Genomic DNA, 23,256 nt, shown 5'->3' on the forward strand with positions numbered 1-23,256 from the left:
CTCTGCCGGAGGATCCTCAACCCACCCCCTCCAAGGCCACTCTCGCCCTCTGGTCTCCCCCTCCCCTGCCTCCCAATTCGCCCTGTCCCTCGGTCTAGCGACACCTCTGCGGGTCCCAGATCGCTTCCTCTACGGGACCTGTTGCTTCTCTGGGGTGGATCCGCCCACGACCTCAGGTCCGGGGACTGGCCGGTCGGCGTGGTGGCGGGGGTCCGCGCTCCCACCTCTCTCCCCTTCCCTCTTCCCGCCAGAGACTGAGACAGACGCGAGGCCGTGCATTGGCAGAGGTTTATTGTCCGTGCTGCAGGGGCGGGCGCAAAGAGCGCGCCGGTGGGCGAGCGGGGGGCTCAGTAGACGTCGGGCTGGGCGGGCTCGAAGGGCTCGGGCGCCCCGGCCAGCTGCACCAGCCGCAGCAGCAAGGCCCCGGCCGGCCCGTCCAGCTGCGTGGCGTTGCTCCGGTCGCTGGCGCGGGCGCGGCGGTGAAAGCCCTCGCGGCACTCGGGCTCGGTCATGCAGCTCTCTGCCGAGAGGACGTATGAGCACGGGCGCCCTGGGGTGGGCGCAGCTCGCGATGCGGGGGCCCACACCCTCCCTGCCGGGCCCGACCCAGCCCCCACCCCGCCGCAGGCCCGCGTCCCCCCACCCAAGCGGTCTGCGCCCCCCCAGCCCCAGGCCCGCCCCCGCCGCGCACCGTCGTTGCAGCAAACGCCGAAGGCGGCGCAGCGGCCCCCGCTCCCGCACGCCTTCTGGCCGGACTGGCAGGGCGACGGCAGGTAGTTCTCCTCCTGGCAGCGCAGCGCCTCAGCCGTGCCCACAAAGCAGCCCAGCTCGTCCGCGCAGCAGATGCTGGGCCCGAAGCAGCGGCCTTTGCCCCCGGGGCCGCAGGGGAGGCACTGCGGGGACGGGTGGGGTGAGCGGGAGGAGGGGAGCCGGGAGTCGAGGGGTTGGAGGGGAACGCAGCGAGGCGGGGATGCTGGGGTCCAGGGCTCGGAGTGCGGGCGGGACACCGGGGCTGCAGCTGCAGGCACGCTCGGGCGCCATCTGGGCCTCGACCGCGGTCACGGGCGGGGCGTCCAAATCTGCTCAGCACCTTGGTTTCTTGGATGACCTCTCAGTGACAGCCCTCAGCGTCCTCACCCTCAGCTAGGGACGGGTCTCCCGTGGACTACAGCATGGGGAGCCCTTCCTCGAGCCTCGGAGCCATCGCTGGTGGGCGCCACTGTTGCAGCTGCCACACCCTCCACCACGCCAGACCCTTCTTCCTCCTCGCACTGCGCGGCTTGAGCCCGGGCCCACCCCCTTCCCCACTACACCATGCAGAGAGGCCCCACCCATCCAGAACCCCGGCCCTTCCCATTTCCTGTCTCCTCTCTTGCCTTGCCCCTGGCCCCCGCCAAGCTTGTCGGCCTCAGCTGGAGCCCTGACCCCTGCTCAGCCACCTATGACCTATCAGGTGGGTGGCAGGGGCCTGAGCCCTACAGGCGAGCACGGACACCCAGGTGCCTCAGGACCCTAAAGGAGCCTAGCAGGAGGAAGAGAGGCTGCGGGGGTTGCCGACCCGGCCACTCTCATCTGCTCAACAGCCGGTTCTCTGGCGCAATGGATAGCTGAGCCTGGTGTGGTCTAATTTGCTCAAGGGCTCATCATCGAGCCTGGACAGAATTGCATGCACATCGTGATTGGATTTCCTTCAGCTCTGCTGGAAATGGAGGAAACGTCCAGCACTATAGAATTAGGCCAGGTTCCCAGCGAAACGTCCCCACAGGATGCCCCACTCAAGTGCGCTCAGACCAGTGGCCATATTCTGTGTGGGGGCCTGGGCGCCTGTGTCTGGGAGGCTGGGGCTGGATGAGGAAAGCCTCCAATGCTAGGTAGAATGGAGCCTCTGCTGCCCCAGCCAGTCCAGATGCAAGAACGCCATGGGCACAGGGGAGGCCATGATGCCCCGTTCTCCCTATCCAGCCCCAAGCCCAGTCACCGGGGAAGCATCCCTCATTTCCCTGCATCCCTGTCTGGATGGCGACAGTGACCAGGAGCTCCCTCAGCCTCTCCCAGCCTCCTCCAAAGCCTGGTCCCCTCTGGCCCACCCCATTGGCTCCTCTGCCCAGCCATGCCATGCCTCCCTCTTCCTCCCCCGAGCTTCCCCTAAAGGCTACCACCACCCATGACTTCCCTCTTTCCTAGCCCCTGACCCAGGGTGTCAGCACTGCCCGCTATGGCAGCCCTGAGATGGCCCACAGTGGGAAGTACCTGTCTCAGCTCCAGGTCGGACATGGCCCTCTTGCCGCCCCTCGGGCAGTTCTGGAAGTAGCACGCGGAGGAGAAGGCCAGTAGGCCGAGGAAGCAGGCGGGCAGCATGGTGTCGGGCATCCTGGTGCACACAGGTGGACCCTGTATGCAGCGCTGCTTGGTGGCTCTGTGCTGCTGCCTCTGCTGGCTGCCTATTTATGTCCGCAGGTGTTCCCTTGGAGGCGAGACGCGGCCGCCACCCCCTCCCCAGTGGCTCCCCAGGAGCCCACGGCCGCCAGGTCCCCAGCCGTCAGCAGTGATTCAGGCATCTGGGGACACACGTGGGCCTGTCTGTGCAGGGGATCATGGGGGAGGGGTACGGGCCGCCAGGCTGTCATGGGCCGCGGAATGACAGCAATTGCCTCTACTGTGACTGCAGCGCTCTGGATTCAGGGAGAGGGACAGACTGGGGGGTCACCTGGAGACCATCTCTGAGCTTTCTAATTACCCAGAAATAGCTTAGGGTCCAAGAAGAGGGTAAGAGGAACCGAGGGGCTGCGTGTTAGGGGCAGGGACAGGCCCTGGCCTAGGAGCTGTGGGGCAGGGGACAGCCAGGTGTGTGGGGAGGGTTAGCCCTGTGACAACAAGATAAGGGACCAAGAACAGCACAAGCCCAGAGTGGTGAGGACAGGGGCTGCACCAGAGACGGGAATCCCTGCCTCGTGGACAAGGCAGCCGCGGTCGTGGAGTCAAGGGACACAGAATGAGAGGGGCTTGTTCTCACAGGGTAGGGGGGTGGCAGGTTGCTGGGGAAAGTGCAAGACATGACACCCCCGCACCCCCATAGAGCAGGGCATGGGGACTCAGGCCCTGAAACTGGGGGCCTTGGGGACACATTGGTACATGACCCATCACCCCCTCCCAGGTAGAAACATGAGTGTGGGGAGCTACTATGGGGAGAAAGAACTCCATGCCAAGTACGGTTCAAAGGCGGGGGGAGCCCCAGGAAACCTGACAACAGTTTGTCCCAATTCCTACGCCCACCAGGACCTTAGTATGTGGCAACCAGGGCAGGTACATCTCAGGCCTGGGGTGGGAGAGCGGGGGGTGGGGGGTGTCTGGGCCTGGGGGAAGGTGCAGGAGGAGCCATACCTAAATGGACCCAGCCTGAGAAAGCCACTTTTGGTCCCTAATCCCAAGGTGGCAGGTCTAAAGAGGACATGGCCTCTCTCCCTGGGCCACCAGAATGCCCCGCTGGTCTGGGGTTCAGGCCCGGTACCCCCGGCCTCTCAAGCTGTGTGCAGTCCCCAGCTCTCGCAGTTCCCACAGGCTCTTGGCCTCCTCTCCAGGGTGCATAGAGGTGCTGCGAGGAAATTCCAGGGGACACAGCAGCCCCATCTCCAGCAAGGGCAGTGAGGGGTTCAGCAACGCAGGAGGGGCCTCCTCTACTCAGGCCATGGCATCGGTCTTTTCAGGAATGACCCCTCAGGGACTGCAAGGACCCTTTGAGAGGCAACACTGGGCAGTTGTTATTGCAGGAACACTGGCTCCCAATAGTCTGGCCTCTGTTGCTCGACACTTCATGGCTTGGGCAGCTCACTGGCCTTCTCTGTGCCTTACTTTCTGCCAGTGTGAAGTAAGGAAAATCATGGTACCCACCTCCTAGGGTCAATGTGAGGACTGAAAGAAATAATTTATTATACAAAAGCTTTAGAGCCAGGCATGGCAGCTTACGCCTGTAATCCCAGCTACTTGGGAGACCCAGACAGGAGGTTGAGACCAGTCTCGGCAACATAGCAAGACCCCATCTCTATTTTTTTTTTTTTTTGAGACAGAGTCTCACTCTGTCAACCCAGGCTGGAGTGCAGTGGCACAATCTCGGCTCAGTACAACCTCCACCTCCCGGGTTCAAGCGATCCTCCTGCCTTAGCCTCCCAAGTAGCTGGGATTACAGGCACGCGTCACCACGCCAGGTTAATTTTTGTATTTTTAGTAGAAACGGGGTTTCACCATATTGGCCAGTCTGGTCTTGAACTCCTGGCTTCAAGTGATCCACCCGCCTCGGCCTCCCAAAGTGCTGGGATTACAGGCATGAGCCACCGTGCTCAGCCCCATTTCTAATTTTAAATAAATAAATAAATACTTTTTTTTTGAGACAGAGTCCCGTTCTGTCACCCAGACTGGAGTGCAGTGGCGTGATCTCAGCTCACTGCAACTTCCAACTCCAGGGTTCAAGTGATTCTCTTGCCTCGGCCTCCCAAGTAGCTGGGATTACAGGCGCCTACCACCACGCCTGGCTAAATTTTTTGTATTTTTACTGAAGATGGGGTTTTGCCATGTTGGCCAGGCTGGTCTTGAACCTGACCTTGTGATTCTCCTGCCTTGGCCTCCCAAAGTGCTGGGATTACAAGTGTGAGCCGCCGCGCCCGGCCTATAAATACATTTTAAATTAAAAAAAAAAAAAACAGCTTTAAGGCTGGGCACGGTGGCTCACACCTGTAATCCCAGCACTTTGAGGGGCAAAGGCAGAAGGATCACTTGAGCCCAGGAGTTCGAGACCAGCCTGGACAACATAGAGAGACCTTATCACTACAGATAATTTAAAAATTGGGCAGGTGTGGTGGTGCATGCCTGTGGTCCCAGCTACTCGGGAGGCTGAGGTGGAAGAATTGCTTGAGCCCAGGCTGCAGTGAGCCATACCTGAGCCACTGCACTCCAGCTTGGGTGAGAGTGAGACCCTGTTTCAAAAGAAAAAGCAGCTTTAGAAAAGTGCCTGCACATGGCCAGGTGCGGTGGCTCATGCCTATAATCCCAGCACTTTGGGAGGCTGAGGCAGGCGGATCATGAGGTCAGGAGATCGAGACCATCCTGGCTAACATGGTGAAACCCTGTCTCTACTAAAAATACCAAAAAAAAAAAAAAAAAAAATTAGCCGGGTGTGGTGGCGGGCGCCTGTAGTCCCAGCTACTCGGGAGGCTGAGGCAGGAGAATGGCGTGGACCTGGGAGGCAGAGCTTGCAGTGAGCCAAGATCGCGCCACTGCACTCCAGCCTGGGCGACAGAGTGAGACTCCGTCTCAAAAAAAAAAAGGGGGGGGCTGCAGCATTGTAAAGTTAATGAACAGTAGTATTGCATTAGTAATGCCATTATTCTTTGTTTTGTTTTGTTTGAGATGGAGTTTTGCTCTTGTTGCCCAGGCTGGAGTGCAGTGACGCGATCTTGGCTCACTGCAACCTCTGCCTCCCAGGTTCAAGCGATTCTTCTGCCTCAGCCTCCTGAGAAGCTGGGATTACAGGCGCCCATCTCCACGTCCAGCTAATTTTTGTATTTTTAGTAGAGACAGGGTTTCACCATGTTGGCCAGGCTGGTCTCAAACTCCTGGCCTCAGGTGATCCACCCCACTCAGCCTCCCAAAGTGCTGGGATTACAGGCATGAACCACCATGCCTGGCCAATGCCATTATTCTTGTTAAGAGCTAGGAGATTTTTCCAGAGAGAGCAGCTTCCTGGATTAGTCTAGGAGGAACATTTTCATTCTACTCCTGGCCTGGAAACAAGCTTGGTCTGAGGCCGTTGCCCCGTTGAGACTCTGTGGGTTGTGAGGCTAGCTGAGGAGAGAGGCTGGAGGCCTGGCTAGGGTGCCTTGGCCCAGCACCTTACCCCTTCTTCACTGCAGGGGGTTGAGTCAACAACTGAAAACGGATGAGGCCAGACTCACTGAAGGGCCCAAGCCATGGGACAGCCAGGACCTCTGTGCTGACCAGATCTGTCTACCAGGATCTTCATTCTAAGACCGGCCTCCCACACCAAGGCCCCTTTCTCCCAGGACCTACCTTCTCAGAAACTTGGCTGACTGGGAAAAGTCTCTATCCTGTGCTGACTGGCTGCATTTCCAACATATCACCCCATATGTCACATGGACCCCCCCAGACACTGCACACCCTTCTACACGTCCCTTACAGGTTTCCTTTCCCAATCTACTTTTTACATCTTCTCGGTCCTTTTATCTCCTACATCTCAGCTCATGATCCTGATTCATTCATCCTTCCAAAAGAAAGGAGTCAGCTCCTTCACCAGTTCCTCCCCCCTCCCCTGATGTATACCCTTCATCCACCATTTTCTAGATACGATGACGTCATGATAGGTCAGTATTACAAGTTAGATTGCAATTCTGCCCTCTGAGCTAAGCCACATAGTATATTGTGATGATCTTTCTATCTGTGAACAACTTTTTGTATTCCTTGGAGTTAGTGGTCATCTTGGTTTTTCATTCGTGGTCCATCTGCCATTTTTTTTTGTTTTTGTTTTTGTTTTTGTTTTTAGAGATGGGGTCTCACTCCACCTGCCATTTATCCAGAAGTCAACATTTATTCTTCAACTCCCTCCACCTGGGCTTCTGCCCAAACCAGCCCATTGAAACTCCTGTTGTCAAGGTGTTAAACTACCTCCATATTGAAAAATGCGGTCAGCCGGGCGCCGTGGCTCACACCTGTAATCCCAGCACTTTGGGAGGCCGAGGCCGGTGGATCACGAGGTCAGGTGTTCGAGACCAGCCTGGCCAGCATAGTAAAACCTCATCTCTACTAAAAATAGAAAAATTAGCCGGGCGTGGTGGCACCTGCCTGTAATCCCAGCTACTCGGGAGGCTGAGGCAGGAGAATCGCCTGAACCCAGGAGGTGGAGGTTGCAGTGAGCCAAGATCGTGCCACTGCACTCCAGCCTGGGCAACAGAGCAAGACTCTGTCTCAAAAAAAAAAAAAAAAAAAAACGAAAAATGTGGTGGTCATGTCTATGTCCTTATTTCACATGATCTAGCAGCATTTCACATGGGTGAACACTTATCCTTTTCTTTTTTTTTTTTTTTTCTGAGACGGAGTCTCACTCTGTCGCCCAGGCTGGAGTGCAGTGGTGTGATCTCTGCTCACTGCAAGCTCCACCTCCTGGGTTCACGCCATTCTCCTGCCTCAGCCTCCCGAGTAGCTGGGACTACAGGTGCCCGCCACCGCACCCGGCTAATTTTTTGTATTTTTAGTAGAGACGGGGTTTCACCGTGTTAGCCAGGATGGTCTCGATCTCCTGACGTCATGATCCGCCTGCCTCGGACTCCCAAAGTGCTGGGATTATAGGCGTGAGCCACCGCGCCCGGCCACACTTATCCTTTTCTGAAACACACTTTGTTTGGTTCCACTGATGCTACACTCTCTTGGTTTTCCTTCTGTTACACCAGGTGTTCTCTCTGTCTCCTTTTCTGGCTCCTCCTCTTTGACCTTGACTTCTAAACATTGGAGTATCCCAGGAATCAGTCCTGTGTCCCTTCTCTTCCTGGGTGATCCCACAATTTTATATACTTACTACAAGCTAATAATTCCCAAATTGGTATTTCCATCCTGGGCCTCTCCCCAAAGAGCCAGACTTATAGTTTCAACTGCCCAGTGACACCTCACATTGGATATCCAATAGGCTTCTCCAACTTAACAAAGTCAACACGCAACTCCAGATTCTCAGCTGTTTCCCTGCTCTTCCAGGGTTCCCACCTGTGTGATCGCACCACCATCCAACCAGCTGCTCCTCCCAGAACCTGAGACTCACCCTGGGTCTTCTCTTTCCCTCACTGTTGCTTAGTTCTACCTCTAAAATCAGTCTCAACTCCAACTGCTGCTTTGGGATCTGAGATCCTGCTGTTTCCGTGTCCTGGAAGATTCCTCTACCTGCACCCTCCCCAGGATTCATTTGATTGGTTTAAATGGCATCTCTTAAGAGGAGGCTCCCCTGACTGCCCTATCTAGAGCATCCCCCATCTCTGTTATCTTCTGTCTGGGACTATGTTGATGAATTTCATAGCACCTACTGCAATTCACAATTCATTTTTTGTGTGTCTATCTTTGTGTGTGTGTATGCCTGTAACCCCTTTAAAATGAACCACCAGGGCAGAAAGGAAGGACTCTACCTTTCATGCTCAGTACGGTAACCCCACTCCAGGTAGAGGGTGTTCAATAAATTATGGAAAGAAGGAAGGGAAGCTCTGGGTACCAGCTTCAGCTCTCCAGGGAGTTCTGTGTGACCCAGGGCAAGTCACACCCGTTCCCAAGGTTATTTACTTGAAGTACTAACCCCACTTCCTGCCCCACTGAGGTCTTAAGGGAATCAGATGAGGGTGCTATAAAGGGTTAAGATTTCTGCAATCCTTACATAATAAAACGTTGCAAGCCTCCAGATGAAACCCCAAATGTCAGAATGTTCTATAAAGTACTTCCTTACCCTCAGACCACTTTTCCTGAGAAGAAGTAACAGTTAACTCATCTAAGCAGAGCATCTGCCCTGCCCACACCTTCTGTTTCTTATTCCCCTGCTGTATATACCATAGAACATCTCTACTACTGCCAGAGAGGGCATGGCCTCATTTTCTTTCTATCTTTTTTCCTCTTTAATTTTTTTTTTTTTTGTAGAGATGAGGGTCTCACTGTGTTGCCCAGGCTAGTCTCAAACTCCTGGTCCCAAGTAATCCTCCCACCTTGGCCTCCCAAAGTGCTGCAATTACAGGCGTGAGCCACTGTGCCTGGCCATTGGCTTCATGTTCTTTTTCTTTTCTTTTGTTTTTTTCTTTTTCTTTTTCTTTTTTTTTTTTTTGAGACAGTGTCTTGCTCTGTCGCCCAGGCTGGAGTGCAGTGGTGCAATCATGGCTCACTGCAACCTCTACCTCCTGGGCTTAAGAGTGATCCTCCCACCTCAGCCTCCCGAGTAGCTGGGACCACAGCACCATGCCCAGCTAATTTTTGTTTTTGTGGAGACAGGATTTCACCATTTTCCCCAGGCTGGTCTCAAACTCCCGAGCCCAAATGATGTGCCCACCTTGACCTTCCAAAGTGCCGGGATTACAGGCATGAGCCACCGTGCCTAGCTGGCTTCATTTTCAAAAGAGCACTGCTGGTAGCAGTAAGTCCAGCTTTCTCTCTTTTCACCTGTTGGCTCACTGCAACCTCCGCCTCCCGGGTTCAAGCAATTCTCATGCCTCAGCCTCCCTAGTAGCTGGGATTACAGATGCTCACCACCATGCCTGGCTAATTTTTGTATTTTTTGTAGAAATGGGGTTTCACCATGTTGGCCAGGCTGGTCTCGAACTCCTGACCTCAAGTGATCCGCCTACCTCTGCCTCCCAAAGTGCTGGGATTACAGGTGTGAGCCACTGTGCCCGGCCTCCAGTAGTATTTCTGAGGACCCACACAAATGCTCTGTAAACTATGAAGAGGGGAACAAGAGCAAACAAAAGATGTTGTGGGAGCCCAAGACCTGCTTACTGAATTGAATCAAAGAGGATACATTGAGCAGGGATGAGAAACCTCTGAGAAAAATGCTGAGCCTGAGGGGACAGGTATGGAACTGAAATGGATCCACTGCAGGACCAAGTGAAAAAGGAGGGCGGGGGAGGCCTTCTGCTCTTTCCAGACCAAGGCACATCTCAGCTGGATTGAAGAGCTAAATAGAATAAAATCAGCCGACAAGCTGGGCGCGGTGGCTCACGCCTGTAATCCCAACACTTTGGGAGGCCGAGGCGGGCAGATCACGAGGTCAGGAGTTCAAGACCATCCTGGCCAACATGGTGAAACCCCGTCTCTACCAAAAATACAAAAAAATGAGCTGGGCATGGTGGTGCGCGCCTGCAGTCTTAGCTGCTTGGGAGGCTGAGGCAGGAGAATCACTTGAACCCAGGAGGCGGAGGTTGCAGTAAGCCAAGATCGCGCCACTGCATTCCAGCCTGGGCGACAGAGTGAGACTCCGTCTCAAAAAAAAATCAGCTGACGAGGGCCGGGGAGCGGCGGGGAGGGGATGCGGGAAGCCAGGTCTGAATATTTATCGTATCTCTAGAGGGGGGTTACATTAAGCTTAAAAGAAATCAGAAATGAAAAGACAATAAAAATTCTTAACTTGCAAAAATAACCTAAGTAAAAGGCAAAATAAACGAAGAAAAATATTTTTGACAAACTCGTTTCTATATGGAAAACCTGTACGGCAGCAAGACCTGTAGACTCGCATCTAGAGACGCTCAACCCTAGCTCCGTGTTCCAAGGGACGTGGCCTGTCTGTCGCACCCGCCGGGGACCATGACTGCGGCCCTGGGGTCCCACAGACGTTCCCTTTGCTAGACTTAAGGAAGAGCTAGGCCTGTCCGCACTCCCAGCCCCCACGCAGCCAGACACCCGCGGGTGCTGAGATGAAGAGTGAAGTCACCAGGAGAGACAGGAAACAGCGCGGGCCTCGGGGACCCGAGGGCGCGGAAGCTCGGGGGCCGGGGTCGAGCACAAATTGGGAGGCGCAGCGCTGGGCGCACGCCCCCGTCGGCCCGGCGGCCCCTAATGAGGCGCGCTGTGCGCAGACTGCTAAGAGCAGCATGAGCACGGCTCCGGCGGCCCCCAGGGCCCCGCGGGTCGGCGCCACCCCGGAGCGCGGTGCCCGGAATCACTTAGCGCCATCAGCCGGGCGGCTGGGAGGGGGAAGCGGCCGATCCAGGCGGCAGCGGAGGGGGCTGCAGCGGAGGCGGCCCCGGCTTGCACGCTCGCCCTTCCGCCTGCCCGGCAGGGCCCCGTCTGAGCCCCAGGCCACAAACCCCAGGCCCGGCGGCGCCGCTCGCCGGTGAAGGAAACTAGCGCTGAGAGGCCGCGCTGCCAGGCGCGTAGTGGTCCGGGGGTCCACGTGTGAGCCTCGCCCTAGGCTGCCAATTGAGAGTTCACCTCCGCCCAGAGACACCCCATCTCACCCCTCCAACCTGGGGCGCGCGGGCCGGCGGAGGGGTCCTGGGGCGAGTGGGAAGGATAGGCCGCCACGCAGGGAGGGCTTCTGCGGGGTGTACTCGTTGCCTGTGGCTGGGGACTGAAATTCCCCGGAAAAGGAGACGGGGAGGACACACCTGGCGGGATAAACAGCTTGTGCAGAGATGTGAAAGAGAGAACCCAGCTGTGTGTGCGTGTGCGCGCGTGTGTGTGGTAGGGACGTCATACAGGACGCGCGGCCTATGAACATGCTAAACCACTGGCAATAAAAACACAGAGTGTGGGGCCGGGAGCGGTGGCTGACGCCTGTGATCCCAGCACTTTGGGAGGCCAAGGCGGGTGGATCACCTGAGATCAGGAGTTCAAGACCAGCCTGGCCAACATGGTGAAACCCCATCTCTACTAAAAATACAAAAATTAGCCGGCCGTTGTGGCAGGCGCCTGTAATCCCAGCTAGTCGGGAGGTTGAGGCAGGAGAATCGCTCCAGCCCGCGGCTGTTGCAGTGAGCCGAGATTGCGCCACTGCACTCCAGCCTGGGCAACAAGAGTGAAACTCTGTCTCAAAAAAAAAAAAAAAAAAAAAAGGAGTGTGTGCCAGCATCACTGTTTTAAGCCTTTTACGTATATTTTCCTCCTTGAATCACATAAACTCTGTGAAGGAGGAAGTATTTTTATCTCTATTTGCAGACAGGAAACTGAGGGACAGAGAGGTTGAATAACTTGCCCAAGTTATTCAACGAACAAGTAATAAACAGCAGACCTGGGATTCAAACTCAGGCTCCAGGGTCTGTGCCCTTCACCACGCTACTGCCACAAAACCCTAGCAGGGCCGGGTGCTGGGGCACGCGCCTGGAGTCCCAGCTACTCCTGAGGCTGAGGCAGGAGGATGCTTGAGCCCAGGAGGTACAGGCTGCAGTGAGCCATGATCACGCCACTGCACTCCTGCCTGGGCTGCCGTGGGCTATGCCTAGCTGGCGTCTGCACTAAGTTCAGCATCAGCATGGTGACCTCCCGGGTGCAAGGGGACCACCAGGTTGCCTAAGGAGGGGTGAACCGACTCAGATCAGAAATGGAGCAGGTGAAAACCCTGTGCTAATCAGTAGTGGGATCCTGCCTGTGAGTAGCCACTGCACTCCAGGCTGGGTGACATAGCCAGAACCCATCTTTGAAGGGGGAAAAAAAGATTGGGCATGGGGGTGCATGCCGGTGGTCCCAACTACTAGCAAGGCAGAGGCAGGATGATCGCTTGAGCCCAGGAACCGGAGGCTGAAATGAGCTATGATCGTGCCACTGCACTTCAGCCTGGGTGACACAGTCAGACCCTGTCTTATAAATAATAATAATAATAAAATATATAATAAACAAAATAAAATAGCAGTGACTAAACCCGAAAGACATTTGTAATTTACTATAATTCAAGTTGGGAAGTGGGTGGTCCCAGGCCTGGCTGAAAGTTCAGGGGTGACATCTAGGGCTTCCCCACTCCTGTCTGGTAACCTCCACATGTCTGAGTGTCCCTCCTTGTGGCAAGGGGACAGCCACAAAATGGGTTCCCTCTTCTGAGCCTCTCCGCTCTCAGGGAGGAGAAACCTGCCCAGAGTCCCTACCCCTAAATCCCTCCAGGCTGGACAAGCACCACCAGCCGGCTGCCTTCTTTGGGTTAGGCCAGCCAAAGCTCACCCCTAAGACTAGGTGTGCTCACAGGCCCCTGACAAAATGGGGTCCTGTTGGTGAGGAAGAGGAGGGACAGGACTGGCTGCTGGGTCAGTAACTGGGGTATTTGTCCCCGGCCCCAGGCTGGAAGGCATTGGTAGACTTGTACAGATCACTTCACTTGTGGGGACCCTGTGGCACAGAGAGACCCCGTGGCTTGTCCGGGACCACACAGCTAAGCTGGGCAGAACTACTGAGCGAGGAGCCTATCAGTCCCGGTTCCCAAGCTCCCTGCCCCAGCCTGCCCCTGGCCTCCCAGTGCCTTGGCCTGCCTCACATGCCTGGGCTTGGCCCCCGGTTATCTTCAGAGCCATCCCATCCTGCCTCCCTGACTGACCATGCCACTTCCCGCTCAAAACCTGTCCATGGCTCCCCACTGCCCTCTGGACAATGCCCAGACATGTCCAACAGGCCTGCAGGTCTGGCCCTGCTAACTCTCACCTTTGTCCACTCCCCCGGGTGCCACACTGTTGTCCCCAGCCCCCAAGGGTATGCCAATTCCAGGCAGTGCTGCCAGGTCTTCTCTGTTGGTGCCTTTTATGTGATTTTTTTTTTTTTTCTTTTGAGACAGGGTCTCACTCTGTTGCTCAGACTGGAGTACAGTGGCATGATCTCAGCTCATGCAACCTCTGCCTCTTGGGTTCAAGCAATTCTCCTGCCTCAGCCTCCGGAATAGCTCGCATTGCAGGCATGTGCCACTACTGCCCGGTTAATTATTTTCAGTAGAAATGGGGTTTCACCATGTCGGCTAGGCTGATATCGAGCTCCTGACCTCAGATGATCCACCTGTCTCAGCCTCCCAAAGTGCTGGGATTACAGGCGTGAGCCACTGCACCCGACTCCTTTTATGTGATTGTTTTAAAGAACCAACCTCTGGTTGTGTTGAATCTCCATAGTGTTTGTTTCACTGATTTATACCTTTATTACATTTCATCTTCTTTCTTTCTTTCTTTTCTTTCTTTTTTTTTTTTTTTTTTTTTGCGGCAGAGTCTTGCTGTATTGCCAAGGATGGAGGGCAGTGGTGTGTTTTTCAGCTCACTGCAGCCGCTGCCTCCCAGGTTCAAGCAATTCTCCTGTCTCAGCCTCTCAAGTAGCTGGGATTACAGGCACCTGCCAACGCACCCAGCTAATTTTTGTATTTTTAGTAGAGATGGCCATGTTCACCATGTTGGCCAGGCTGGTCTTGAACTCCTGACCTCAAGTGATCCACCCACCTCAGCTCTTAAAGTGCTGGGATTACAGGCGTAAGTGTGTGTTTTTTTAGAGATAGGGTCTTGCTCTGTTGCCCAGGCTGGAGTGCAGTGGTGCAATCATAGCTCACTGCAGCCTCAAACTTCTGGGTTCAACAAGGCAAATTGAATCTGTTAACATTGATGGTGGTTGCCCATCTACTTGGATTCATTTGCAAACATTTAGCTTCTGTTTTCTTTTTGTTATTGTTGAGACAGGGTCTAGCTCTGTCACTCAGGCTAGAGTGCAGTGGCGCGGTCATCAAACTATCCTCCTACCTCAGATTCCCAAGTAGCTGGGACTACAAGCCCAACCCACCATGCCGGCTAATTTTTTTTTTTTTTTTTTTTTTTTTGAGACAGACTTTTCTCTTGTTGCCCAGGCTGGAGTGTAATGGCACGATCTCGGCTCACTGCAACCTCTGCCTCCTGGCTTCAAGCAATTCTCCTGCCTCAGCCTCCCGAGTAGCTGGGATTACAGGCATGTGCCACCACACCTGGCTAATTTTGTATTTTTAGTAGAGACAGGGTTTCTCCATATTGGTCAGGCTGAACTCCTGACGTCAGGTAATCTACCTGCCTCAGCCTCCCTAAGTGCTGGGATTACAGGCATGAGCTACTGTGCCTGGCCCATGCCAGTTTTTTGTTTTTTTTTTTTTTTTTTTTTGAGACAGAGTCTCGCTCTGTTGCCCAGGCTGGAGTGCAGTGGTGCAATCTTGGCTCACTGCAACCTCCGCCTCCCAGGTTAAAGCAATTCTCCTGCCTCAGCCTCCCAAGTAGCTGGGACTACAGGTGCCTACCACCACGCCTGGCTAATTTTTGTAGTTTCAGTAGAGACGGGGTTTCTCCATATTGGCCAAGCTGGTCTTGAACTCCTGACCTTGTGATCCGCCCACCTCAGCTTCCCAAAGTACATGAGCCGCCGCCCCCGGCCACCAGCTAATTTTTTTTTTTTTTTTTTTTTTGAGATGGAGTCTCGCTCTATCACCCAGGCTGGAGTGCAGTGGTGCCATCTTGGCTCACTGCAAGCTCTGCCTCCCGGGTTCATGCCATTCTCCTGCCTCAGCCTCCTGAGTAGCTGGGACTACAGGCGCCGGCTACCATGCCTGGCTAATTTTTTGTATTTTTAGTAGAGACAGGGTTTCATTGTGTTAGCCAGGATGGTCTCAATCTTCTGACCTCGTGATCCGCCTGTCTCAGCCTCCCAACGTGCTGGGATTATAGGCGTGAGCTACTGCGCCCAGCCTGCCACCGGCTAATTTTTAAAAAAATGTTTTGTAGAGACATGGTCTCATATGTTGCCCAGACTGGTCTCGAACTTCTGGTTTCATTGCTTCTGTTTTCCATTTACTATGACACCCTTTCACTTCTTTTTCCTTCTTTCTTGTCTTAAAATGGATTATCTTTAAATCTTATTTCTATTATTTCAGTAGTTTAAGCAATATTTAAGATTAATCCGTATCTTTATTCTCCTCCAAACAAGCTGGGTTCCTTAGAATGTTTTAAAAAGGATTTCTTGCCCAGTGCGGTGGCTCACGCCTATAATCCCAATACTTTGGCAGGCCGAGGCAGGTGGATCACTTGAGGCCAGGAGTTCGAGACCAGCCTGGCCAACATGACGAAACCCTGTCTCTACTAAAAATACAAAAACTAGCCGGGTGTAGTTGTGCGTGCCTATAGTCCCAGCTACTGAGGAGGCTGAGGCAGGAGAATCGCTTGAACCCAGGAGGTGGAGGTTGCAGTGAATCAAGATTGTGCTACTGTACTCCAACCTGGGTGACAGAGCAGGATTCTGACTCCAAAAATAATAAAATAAAATAAAAAATGAAAAGGAATTCCTTTAATCATTTATTTTATTGTAGTTAATGTTTTAGTTTCACCTTGTTTTTAAGACTTCTCAGTACTCATTGCTGTTATTATTAATATTGATTAAAACTCCACTCACCCTTCCTTTGACATCCAGATAGTCTGTACCTCCTGATGGAAAAATAAAAAAAAAATTCCCCAGATCAATAACTGCATACAAAACCCAGGGGCTGTGCAGATTTACTGCAGGGGGAAGACTATATTTGGAACCGGCCTCCATTAGATGCCCCCAGGCTAAATTTAGAAAAATCCTTCTCATTTTCCAAGACCTATTCATTTCCCTGCACTAAAGAGGAAAACTGTATAAATAGGGATAATGTAGAATAGCTAATGTTTACTGTATGCTGATAATGTGTTCTTGGCATGTACATTATAAGCCACATAATAATATCATGAAGGCATGGGCTCACACTTGTAATCCCAGCACTTAGGGAGGCTGACACGGGCAGTTCACCTGGGTTCAGGAGTTCAAGACCAGCCTGGCCAACATGGCGAAACCCCATCTCTACTAAAAATATAAAAATTAGGCCGGGCACGAGGACTCACGTCTGTAATCCCAGCACTTTGGGAGGCTGAGGCAGGCGGATCATGAGGTCAGGAGATCCAGACCATCCTAGCTAACATGGTGAAACCCCGTCTCTACTGAAAGTACAAAAAATTAGCCAGGCATGGTGGCACGCACCTGTAGTCTCAGCTACTTGGGAGGCTGAAGCAGGAGAATTGTTTGAACCCAGGAGGTGAAGGTTCCAGTGAGCTGAGATCGTGCCACTGTACTCCAGCGTAGGTGACAGAGCGAGACTCTGTCTCAAAAAAAATGAATAAACAAAAAAATTAGCCAGATCCCTGTAGTCCCAGGTATGGGAGGCTGAGAGAGGAGAATTGCTTGAGCCCAGGAAACAGAGGTTGCAGTGAGCCAAGATCACACCACTGCACTCCAGTCTGGGCAATGGGAGTGAAACCCTGTCTCAAAAACAAACAAACAAATATATCACAAAATATGTTTAGTGTTTTTGATGGGTTTTTTTCTTTTCTTTTCTTTTTTGAGACAGAGTTTCGATCTGTTGCCCAGGCTGGAGTGCAATGGCACGGTCTTGGCTCACTGCAACCTCTGCCTCTGTGTTCAAGCCATTCTCCTGCCTCAGCCTCCCAAGTAGCTGGGATTGCAGGCACGCATCACCACACCAGGCTAATTTTTGTATTTTCAATAGAGATGGGGTTTTACCAAGTTGGCCAGGCTGGTCTTGAACTCCTGACCTCAGGTGATCTGCCCACCTCAGGCTCCCAAAGTGCTGGGATTACAGGTGTGAGCCACTGCGCCAGGTCTTTTCTTTTTTCTTTTTTGAGACAGGATCTGGCTTTGTCACCTAGGCTGGAGCACAGTGGGGCAATCACAGCTCACTGCAGCCTCGACCTCCTTCCTGGGCTCAAGTGATCCTCCTGCCTCAGCCTCCCAAGTAGCTGGGACCATAGGTGTGTGCCACAACATAAGCTAATTTTTTTTCTTTTTTTGAGACGGAGTTTCGCTCTTGTTGCCCAGGCTGGAGTGCAATGGCGCGATCTTGGCTCACTGCAACCTCCGCCTCCCAGGTTCAAGTGATTCTCCTGCCTCAGCTTCCCAAGTAGCTGGGATTACAGGGATGCACCACCATGCCCGGCTAATTTTTTTGTACTTTATTAGTAGAGATGGTTTTTCTCCATGTTGGTCAAGCTGGTCTCAAACTCCCAACCTCAGGTGATCTGCCCACCTCGGCCTCCCAAAGCGCTGGGATTACAGCCATGGTGCCTGACCTGAGGGTCAAGTTTTTAATATTTGTGTACTAGTCATTGACTAAGGGGGCTGCAGGGAGGGAGTCTCTCTTGGTGAAGTGGCTACCACTGGCTGAGGGCACGCGTCCAGAGGAAGGCCAGCTGCAAACCACTGACCCCAATGTGCGGCATCTGAGGGACGGACACGCCCAGGGGTCAAGAGAACGGAGCCTGGGAGTGGCATCCACAGGGTCTGCTGTAGGCGACTCCAGTGCCTTCCTCCTGATCCCTCTGCTCAGGTGCCTACTCCAGGGAGGGGCTGGCTTTTTGGATTAGGTTGGATGATGCCCATCCTCAAGTGTCTGAATAAAGCTCCTTCAGAGTGAATGCAATGGAGAAAGGGTAGTGCCTTGAGAGGAACTCAGGATGATAGTAGGAAGGGAAATAAATGCTGTAAAGCTAAGCAGCCCTCACCCCCACAAATCCACTGAGATCTTTTCTTTCCTTTTAGAGAGGGTCTCACTCTATTGCCCAGGCTGGAGGGCAGTGGCACAAACACAGCTCGCTGCAGCCTTCACCTCCTGGGCTCAAGCGATCCTCCCATCTCAGCCTCCTGAGTAGCTGGGACTACAGACGTGTGCCACCATGCCCAGCTAATTACGTTACCCAGGCTGGTCTTGAACTCCTGGGCTCGAACAGTCCTCTCACTTTGGCCTCCCAAAGTGCTGGGATTACAGGCATGAGCTACCACACCCGGCCCACTGAGATATTTTCTGATATCAGAACCTGAGTTTCATCTTTCCTGCCCCCAACCCTAACCTTAGCTAAACCAACCTCCTCCTCCCCCTTCAGGTCAATGTGGAGCCCTAGACATGCTTTATTCATGTGTTTCCCTGTCTTTCTGCCCTACTAGAGAGTGGTCCTTTTGGTCACTACATCCCCCGGACCCGCCATGGACCCAACCCTGGGTCTTGGGTAAATGACCAGTCGAGTTGGTGTGTCCTCTGCCTGCCCAGGCCCAGCAGCAGTGAAGGGCACGAATTATCAGCACAGGGGCATTTGCAGTCCTTCTTGGCTAAGGAGGATCCCGGCTTTGCCTCCTGGTTTCTCCGTCCTTCCCTAGCCCCGCTGTAGCAATCATCTAGGATTTTGTGGTTGTTTCCGTTACTGTTGCTGTGTAACAAACCACTCAAAATGCATTGGTATCAACCCACCGCCATTTTATTATGCTCACAGGTTCTGAAGGTCACAGTGAACACCTTTTATCTGTTCCACAATGTCTGGGGCCTCCACAGGAAGGAGGGGTGGGCTACAAGCTGAAATCACCTGGGCCTTCTTCACTCACACGCCTGGGCACTTGGGCAGGAGTTGCCCAGAGGCTCAGCTCAGTTGGGGCGCTGTTGCCTGGACTGCCTGCTTTCCTGTGAGTTGGAGTCAACCTTTTTTTTTTTTTTTTTTTTTTTTTTAGACAGGGACTTGCTGGAGTGCAGTGGCAAGATCTCAGCTCACTGCAACCTCCACCTCCCAGGTTCAAGCAATTCTCCTTCCTCGGCCTACTGAGTAGCTGGGATTAGGCACCTGCCACCTCACCCAGCTAATTTTTGTATTTTTAGTAGATTTGGGGTTTCACCATGTTGGATAGGCTGGTCTCGAACTCCTGACCTCAGGTGATCCACCCATCTTGGCCTCCCAAAGCGTTGGGATTACAGGCGTGAGCCACCGCGCCCAGCCTGGATTCACTCTTGAAGCCATTGAATGGCAGCTCAGGGCTTCGATGAAGAGTGAATCTCCAGAAAACAAGGGCAGAGTGACATGGCATTTTATGATAGCCTCAGAAATCACAGAAGGTCAGTGTTGCCACGCTTTATAGGCTGAAGCAGCCACAAGCCTGTCCAAGGTCAAGAGAAGGAACAGAGCCCACTTTTGGCTGGGAAAGTGGGCCAAATAATTGGCAGCCAATAATTTAAAATAATCAGTGGCATGAAGCCAGGAGGAAAGGAGACTAAGCTTTGGAACAGATTTTTTCAAGGTGGAAAAATCCAAGGTTGAAGAGAAAGGTGGAAAAGCAGCTGCAGGGAAGCCGTGAGGGAGGCAGCTAAAAGCAGCCGTCTAAGCAGCACTGCCGAATCACTCCACAGTGCCAACCACACACCCAGTGCCAACCACATTCTGGCCATGGAAGCGGTTTCACTCTCAGACTGAGTTGCAGGGGTTCGCAGCTTTGCAGGTGTTGTAGACCCACCTGGGCCACGCCCAAGCCTGTCCCCAGGTTTCTTCAGTAGAGGAAACATTTAGGGTTTAGGCCACTTCGCGTCATTTCCATCATCTCATGATTGAAGGTCAATTCGCCGAGGCTGTCGCATGCAGACACGCGTGCCTGGTATCTCATTCCCCCTATTGCTCACACTTCACTTTCCCCTCTTCAGTCCCAGAAGCCGGACCTCCCCAGCTTGATGTCATCCTTTGGGTGGGAGGGAGGAAGGCAGGTGAGAGGGGCTGTCTCTGGAGGCTCCTGGTTTCTGAGACAGGCTAATTACAGGCTTCCTAATTAATGAGCCATGGGGTTGCATTTCATCCGCTGAGTCAGAGCTGGTGTCTGGGCCCTGGGCCCAAGGGAAGGGTATCAAGAATCATGGGAGGGGGAGGCCAGCCTGTGCCTCTGTCTCCCCATGCTGATTCCCTGTCCCCTCCCTTTTCAAGCCCAGTTCTCTCCAGCAGTTTAGAGGACATTGTAGGCCTCAGCCCAGCTTTGCTCCCGACTCCCGCCTCTGCTTACTGACCTTCCTGGGCCTGTTCCACTGTCTGCCCTTCACACCTTCCCACTCCACCAGGACCACGCAGGCCTCCTTTGGTTAAATACTCTCACAAGGTTTACCAACACCCAGTTTAGTTTCTCTTTCAAATTGGATCTTCTTTGGCCACGTGTATCCCACACTGGGGTCTCTGGAGAGAGGCAGTGCACCTCGGTAGGATCCTAATACCCAGAGCCCTGGGTCGTAGATAGGGCCGTTCTTGAGCCCGTCTGTGCGTCCTCCCCCCCACACCCTTCTCTCCCAGGAACTGCACACGACGAGTACTTTTCCATTCACATTTCAACCAGGAGATTCATCTATTTACATGAGACTAACTCTGCTGAGCCTTTATGGGGGAAGCATCTTTTATTTTTGTGCCTAGAGGTGTAATACTGAATTTCAAAGGCTGTGCTGGAGCCTGGTCATGAGGTTGTTATTCCATAATTAGACTCTGTTGTGCCTCTGGTTCTGGATTGCACAGTGGATTTGGAACCAAGTGAAGACACTTCTGTAGGTCGTGTAGGCAATCAGAGGGGCTCTTTGTGGTCTGAGCCTCTGTTTCATCCTAACTCCAAGTGGGGATTAAATAAGATAATACATAGGCATTTAGTGTAATGCCTAGGACATTGTTTATTCAATATATAAACTTTTATTAAAGCTTTTGAATGCAAAGGTTTTTAACATGCATGGATGGCCTTCAAGGTCTCCATAATCTCCTTGATAAAATCATGCATGTGTAAAGCACTTGCTTCTGGGCCCATAGGCTGGACACAGCTGGCCCCTCCACAGAGGGTGACATGGCTCCTCAGCCCTGCAAAGATTGGCTCTGGGTGCCCAGGCTGCCTGCTGGTGGGGCTGGAATTCTTTTCATATTTTTTCAGGGGATCTTTGGACTAGAATCCTAGATGTAGGATGGCTGGGTAGAAGGGTACATGCATACGTGACTTAGCCAGATATTGCCACATTCCCCGCCAAAGATTGTACCCTTTGTATTCTGAGCATTAGTATATGACAGCTCCTGTTTACCTGAAGTCTCACCTACAGATTGTGACCAAACATGGAGATTTTTGCCAATCTGCTAAGCAAGAAGTAGTTTTTCATGGTCCTCTTTATTTCATCCTATTATGAGTGAGGCTGAACATTGTTTACATGTTTAAAAGCCATTTGTATTTCTTTGTGAATCTGTTATTTTTAGAAGCTATATGTTATGGGTATTAACCATTTAATACAGGTTGCAAATATATTTTCCCAGCTTGTAATTTTCGTTTTTACTTGCTAATGAATTTTGCCATGTAAGAGGTTTTTTGGTTTGTTTTGAGACAGGGTCTCCCTCTGTCGCACAGGTAGAGACGGGGTTTCATCATGTTGCCAGGCTGGTCTCAAACTCCTGACCTCAGGTGATCCGCCCACCGTGGCCACCCAAAGTGCTGGGATTACAGTGGCTCGATCTCGGCTCACTGCAACCTCTGCTTCCCAAGCTCAAGTGATTCTCCTGCCTTGGCCTCCTGAGTAGCTGGGACTACAGGCATGCACCACTATGCCTGGCTAATTTTTGTATTTTTTGTAGAGACAGGGTCTCCCTGTGTTGCCCAGGCTGGTCTCAAACTCCTGGGCTCAAATGATCGATCCTCCCTCCTTGGCCTCCCAAAGAGCTGGAAGTACAGGCGTGAGCCACTACGCCCGGCTGTTTTTTTTGTTTGTTTTATTTTGTTTCTTAAGGTAGTCAAATCTATCAGTCTTTTTCCTTACTGAATCTGAATTTTTTTGTTTGTTTGTTTTAGACGGAGTTTTGCTCTGTCACCCAGGCTGGCGTACAGTGGTGCCATCTCGGCTCCCTGCAACCTCTGCCTCCTGGGTTCAAGTGATTCTCCCACGTCAGCCTCCTGAGTAGCTGGGATTACAGGCACCCGCCACGACGCCGGCTAATTTTTGTATTTTTAGTAGAGACGGGGTTTCATCATGTTGGCCAACGTGGTCTCTAACTGCTGACCTCAGGTGATCCGCCCACCGTGGCCACCCAAAGTGCTGGGATTACAGGCGTGAGCCACCACATCTGGCCTGGATTTTGAATTAGGACAGTTTTCCTCACTCCCAGGTTGCGAAGGAGTTCTCTCGTTTTCCATTTAGTTCTTCCACGGTTTCATTCGCCCAGTGACTGCAGCGCCACCTGTGGAAAGGTCAATCTTCCACCATTCCTGCCTTGCAGTATACAAAATTTCCATGTGTAGTTGGGCCTGCCTATGGGTTTTTCATTCTGTTCTGTTCATCTGCCTGTGTATTCGTGGGTTAGTTCTCCCCACTCACAAACCAAACTGTTCTTTTTCAGAGTTTTCCTGGCTACCTTGACTTGTTCTTACAAATGAGCTTTATTTTTATTTTTTTTGAGATGGAGTTTTGCTCTTGTTGCCCAGGCTGGAGTGCAGTGGTGCGATCTTGGCTAGTGAGATCACTTGAACCTCCGCCTCCCGGGTTCAAGCGATTCTCCTGCCTCAGCCTCCTGAGTAGCTGGGATTACAGATGTGCGCCACCACACCCGGCTAATTTTTTGTCTTTTTAGTAGAGACAGGGTTTCACCATGTTGGCCAGGTCTCAAACTCTCAACCTCAGGTGATCCGCCTACCTCGGCCTCCCAAAATGCTGGGATTACAGGCATAAGCCACCGTGCCCGGCCTACAAATGAGCTTTACAAGAAGAGTATCTAACGACAAAGGCAAATGTCCACGAGATAGTGTTAGAAATAGCAGGCAACAGACCCACACACTATATACCTAGAAATATTTTTTTCTTTACAGAAAAACATTGAAAGGGAAAACATCAAGATGTCTGTGTGGTGGTCACTTGATAGCCGGGTTAAGGATAGCGTTATCCTATTATTGGTGAAAACCCTGAGGGAATAAACTTGACCATCCCAAGTCTTC

General features: G+C 52.7%; 1 protein-coding gene across 1 annotated transcript; it reads right to left on the reverse strand.

Moving 5' to 3' along the window:
- Positions 1–285: 285 nt before the first annotated feature.
- AVP (arginine vasopressin) lies at positions 286–2,474 on the reverse strand. Its single transcript, XM_055372444.2, has 3 exons — positions 2,251–2,474; positions 692–893; positions 286–520 (listed from the first exon to the last, which is right to left on the reverse strand). Exons 1-3 carry the CDS (start codon positions 2,368–2,370, stop codon positions 348–350), a joined length of 495 nt encoding a protein of 164 aa, XP_055228419.1. The 5' UTR covers positions 2,371–2,474; the 3' UTR covers positions 286–347.
- Between the last annotated feature and the right edge of the window lie 20,782 nt (positions 2,475–23,256).

The sequence above is a fragment of the Gorilla gorilla genome, chromosome 21, assembly GCF_029281585.2.
Source record: "Gorilla gorilla gorilla isolate KB3781 chromosome 21, NHGRI_mGorGor1-v2.1_pri, whole genome shotgun sequence".
Taxonomy (NCBI): Eukaryota; Metazoa; Chordata; class Mammalia; order Primates; family Hominidae; genus Gorilla; species Gorilla gorilla.

What these genes read in the sequence shown, in the direction of transcription:
- AVP (XM_055372444.2), bottom strand. Translation starts at nt 2,370, where the DNA reads ATGCCCGACACCATGCTGCCCGCCTGCTTCCTCGGCCTACTGGCCTTC. An exon ending in CCGACCTGGAGCTGAGACAG is followed by an intron (nt 894 to 2,250) that starts GTACTTCCCACT and finishes CCGTCCCCGCAG; the next exon opens with TGCCTCCCCTGCGGCCCCGG. An exon ending in CGGCGTTTGCTGCAACGACG is followed by an intron (nt 521 to 691) that starts GTGCGCGGCGGG and finishes TCCTCTCGGCAG; the next exon opens with AGAGCTGCATGACCGAGCCC.